Source organism: Meleagris gallopavo, chromosome 1, assembly GCF_000146605.3.
Source record: "Meleagris gallopavo isolate NT-WF06-2002-E0010 breed Aviagen turkey brand Nicholas breeding stock chromosome 1, Turkey_5.1, whole genome shotgun sequence".
NCBI lineage: Eukaryota > Metazoa > Chordata > Aves > Galliformes > Phasianidae > Meleagris > Meleagris gallopavo.
The window spans coordinates 84,612,297-84,616,474 of NC_015011.2; the positions used below are offsets into that span (position 1 = coordinate 84,612,297).

The 4,178-nt window shown below is 37.3% G+C and overlaps 1 protein-coding gene across 1 annotated transcript in view; it reads left to right on the forward strand.

Moving 5' to 3' along the window:
* ALCAM (activated leukocyte cell adhesion molecule) overlaps positions 1 to 4,178 on the forward strand; it is a 123,171-nt gene that overhangs the window by 102,989 nt on the left and 16,004 nt on the right. The window contains exon 9 of the mRNA XM_031555160.1: positions 1,247 to 1,376. Within this exon, the coding sequence (XP_031411020.1) occupies positions 1,247 to 1,376 (130 nt within the window). The remainder of the gene's footprint in view (positions 1 to 1,246; positions 1,377 to 4,178) is intronic.

Below are 4,178 nucleotides of genomic sequence, written 5' to 3' on the forward strand. Positions count from 1 at the left end.
TTTTTCACTTTCACAAATGAATCTTTGCAATTTCTTTTAGTTCTGTATTTATTAACTAAACTGTGTGGTGGCATACAGTCATTAAAAAAAAGAAAGAAAGAGTGTGACAGTGCAAGAGAAAGTGTAGAACAAACCTGTCAAATGTATAAGATGAAAATCAGGAAAGATAAAGGGTTTGGTACTGTTAATCTTAGTTTTGTTGGAATCCACAGACAGATGTGGCTTTATATTTTAAGATTCCTACCTTCTTCCTGTGTGCTGCTTCTCTCTCTCTTCAATCTTATATCCCCTTTTTGTTCCTATTGCAGCACTGAGCAGAGTTGAATGTGAGAGAGACCAAAAGCTGTGGCATGCTTTCAAGTATTTCAAAAACTGCATATGTAGCCTTCGAACATAATCCTCTTCTACTTTAGGCTCCTGGCATGTTCCAGTTACTGAAGGTTAGCAAGGGAAACTAGGAGTTGAAGTCCTCTTCAGCCATTTAGGTGCAATGGGTCATCCAAGGAATTTACTGCATGCCATGTCTCTCCTTGCTCCATGGTCACAGTGAGCAAGCTGAACACTGCAGTCTTTCTGATCTTCAAGTCTCCCTGTTACTGGGAGCCGGAATTGCAAGACTTTGCAAGACTCGTGGGTATTGTGACAAACCTGGTAAATCGCTTTCTGGATTTATAGATACGAATTAGGCTCTCATTCTGTGCATGCTTCAAAGGCGTTCAAAGACGGTCAGCTGTTATATGGTAGAAACTGGGGAATGGGACAAAACCCCGGTTTCTGTGGGTAAGTGCACGTAAGGTAGTGTATACGCTGATGTGGGCAGAGCAGGGCTGTGTGTGTTGAGTGTGTGTAATGCAGTACATTCTACTTCATGACCTCCTCAAATGAACATAACATTTGAGATACAAATTAAGAAACACAATTTGTTTTGCAGTTGCAGTTTCTCCAACCCTTTTAGTCATCTTTCATCATCTTTCTACTGAACTTTTGGATTTCTTATTTTCATATTCTCTTAAGTAAGCTAGCTGTTCAATTAAAAGAGTAAGCTTTTAATTGTAGGGTTTTATAAACTCTGTGGTCATGCAGGAAATAAACATTAATGTTGTTAATAGATAATTGCATTTCAGTGATACTGAAACTAAATCTATTTTGGTGTATTTCAGAAGCCTTATAATTAAAAAAATCCCCAACAAAAAAGAAAGCTTCCAGCAGGCTCATATGCAATAAATGTTTTATTTTCCATCCATAGGGAGAAACAGAAGGGATAAGAAGCTCAGATACTTATGTAATGACAGATGTGAGACGAAATGCAACAGGAGAATACAAGTGCTCTTTGACTGACAAAAGCATGATGGATGCAACCACCATCACTGTGCACTGTAAGTCATTGTACTTTGTATTTGGATCCTTTTGTATAAGGATAGAAAACCTAGCTTGCACCTCTACTTCACTTAAGGAGATCACTCTAACTGACCTACAGGTGAACTGAATGATATGGCTTGTTTGAAGTAGTTAAGGTTGGATTTTATTTTTTCCTTATAACGTATCTCTGCTTAAACACCAAAACTTTCTCAATTTCCTGGCTTAGAGATGCACTTTATGTAACCATTGTAGGTTATACATTGCAATGTACAGTGAAAATTCTGATATTTCATGTGTCACGATATGATAAATTATTCTGATCCAGCAATGCCTCAGAATGTGCTCAGACAGCGGCTCACACTGAAGGTCGTTCTTTGTAGTCAAATTCACATTAGTCTGATGTCCTTTCATTTTCTCTCAATAAGGTTAACACGTAAGGAGAAGCAACTTAGATATTCATTTTGTTCACATAGTGTTTGGGCTTTTTTCCGTTTTTTTGTTTTGTTTTGTTTTGTTTTGTTTGGGTTTTTTTGTTTTTCTTTTTCTGTTTTTGTTGTTGTTGTTTGTTTGGGGTTTTTTTGTTGTTTTTTCCTTTTTCCTGAATCATGAGAGCAACAGAGCTTGATAAATTTAGATGGACACAAGAGTATTTACCCATACTTTATCAGCATGAAGCAACCACTGGCTTGGATTAACCATTGAATTCAAGGACTGCTTTTAATTTTATCTTTTTGGGAAAATGCAAGAGTGAGGCCTCTTTCATTCTAACTTTACCATACTATCACAGGGTGTGAAATGAGATCCAGGCCAATGGTCCTGAGTTTCCCCAGAGAACATTCATGGTCTTCAGTCTTCTCAGTAGCATAAATATCTCTTAATAGTTTACAGGTTCAGAGGGACATAATCAATAACAAGCTGGAAATGCTCCCACAGTAATTATACTTCATATAAAAAGAAATATCACATAGAAAAATGAATATCTATGTCTATTTTTCCTCTTAAGTGTGGGTCAGGTTAGGGCATTTCAACTTCAGAATCTACCTACTTGCTTAGGGAGTTAGAAAACTCTGGTATCTGAGTCTGCTTGCCACTCTCTGACCAATTTTCAAGAGCTGAGGTGCCTCTGTCTCCTTCTAAACCAACTTTATTCCTTTGTTAGGCCTGATCAACAAGATTCACTGTGTGTAATGGAACACAGTAAAGCAAGGACTTTTTGACTACATAGATTTGGTGTGCCACATTTTTTGCTCTTTTGCAGTTTGATGCTATGTGAGCTTTTTTTTCTTGGAAGAAGTGCAATATATCTAGAATCTACCTGTATGTGAATAATTACTCTTCAGTTTAACAAATGTTTTATATTTAACAAGATTGTCTGCTGTTTTACTATTTATTCCCTTTTCTTGACCAAGAATTGGGATATGTAAGAGATCTGTGCTTCTGCTGCTACCTGCCCAATACCAAAGCTGAATTGCTGCTAGATTGCTGTGGTATCATTGGCCCTTTTGTTTTGTTCCAAGTGGTTAGCATGTTGACTAGTACCTCCATAAATAGTTACTCTAGAGTATGGCTTCCAGGTTATCTATAAAGAGCCAGTTTTCCTTTACCTGCTGTTTTCTGTGCATGTCAGAAGAGTTTTCCTGTATGAGAGAGGCATGTATTTTCATGATGTAAGTCTGTTGTAGTGCAGCTACTCAGAACTCATATGTCCAGTCCAGTACCTTGCTTCTTTTCTTCGCATATCTTTTTTCTTTTAGATACATCTATCTGTATTAAAGCCTTTGCTTAAGTGAGGCCCAGAACAGTTCTGTACTTCCTGAATGCCCAAACCTTTGTACCTGTCCTTAAAATAATATGTTTTAATTCGTATTAAATTTTATTTTCCTCCTTTGCTTTATTGCTTTCATTTTCTCGTATGGATAAGTATTTCTTTCTGCGATGTTACACTGTAAAAGTGTTCATTCCGAGTCAGGACTTTTCATTTCCTCACTTTTGATCTTGACACTTTAGGTTCTTCATTTCCATTAAAAAGATAGGCAATACAAAATTTTGTTTACACCAATGAATCCATTATGAACTTCACAGAAAGCTGAACACTGACGTTCAGGCATCTGAGTTACCCATCAAATATAGGGAAATACTGTATTCATAAAGCAAATTTTTAGGGTGAGAGAGAGAAAAGAAAGAAATCAAATTGCTCTACGAATTCTTCCTCGAGGGAATCCTATGCAAAATTGTACATTAATTCTATGTTTGCCTCATAAAAGAACTTTAGAAAACAGTGCTCCGAGCTGTGCAGTTCATCTTACATTCTGTAAATTTTCCTGAACATCTGTAATAACAAAGACCCATGTGTGAGAGGAATGTAGTCTCACTTACAGCACCAGAAGGATGGGTTTGTAGGGAGGCTCAGGCTTGCTACCCTGGCAGAGGACTAGTTTGAAGGATTACACTGAGGCTCAGTGTCAATCTTGCTTGAGATGATGGCCAAAAATGTAATGAGCTTCTCCTTTCTGTGGTGTATGTGAAAGAAGATGCTCATGAATGTTCTTTTGTGATCTCTGGTTTGAGGTGCTATCATGCTTCAAAGAATGAAAAGTTTAAGTAAATGCTGGAGAGTCACTGTGAGAGGGGAAAAAAAAATGTAGCTTTTTCTTCAACCCACTCTTCTGCCTCAAGAGGAACTGAACTAGACTAAACAAATCTCTTCCATTTTTTTTCCCTTGTGAAAGCAGTGGTAAAATCTGGAGTAGCTTTTGTTAGTTTTCTTGGGTTTGCTAGTTGGGGAGGCGGGGGAAAGAAAGAGTAAAGAAAAAAAACAC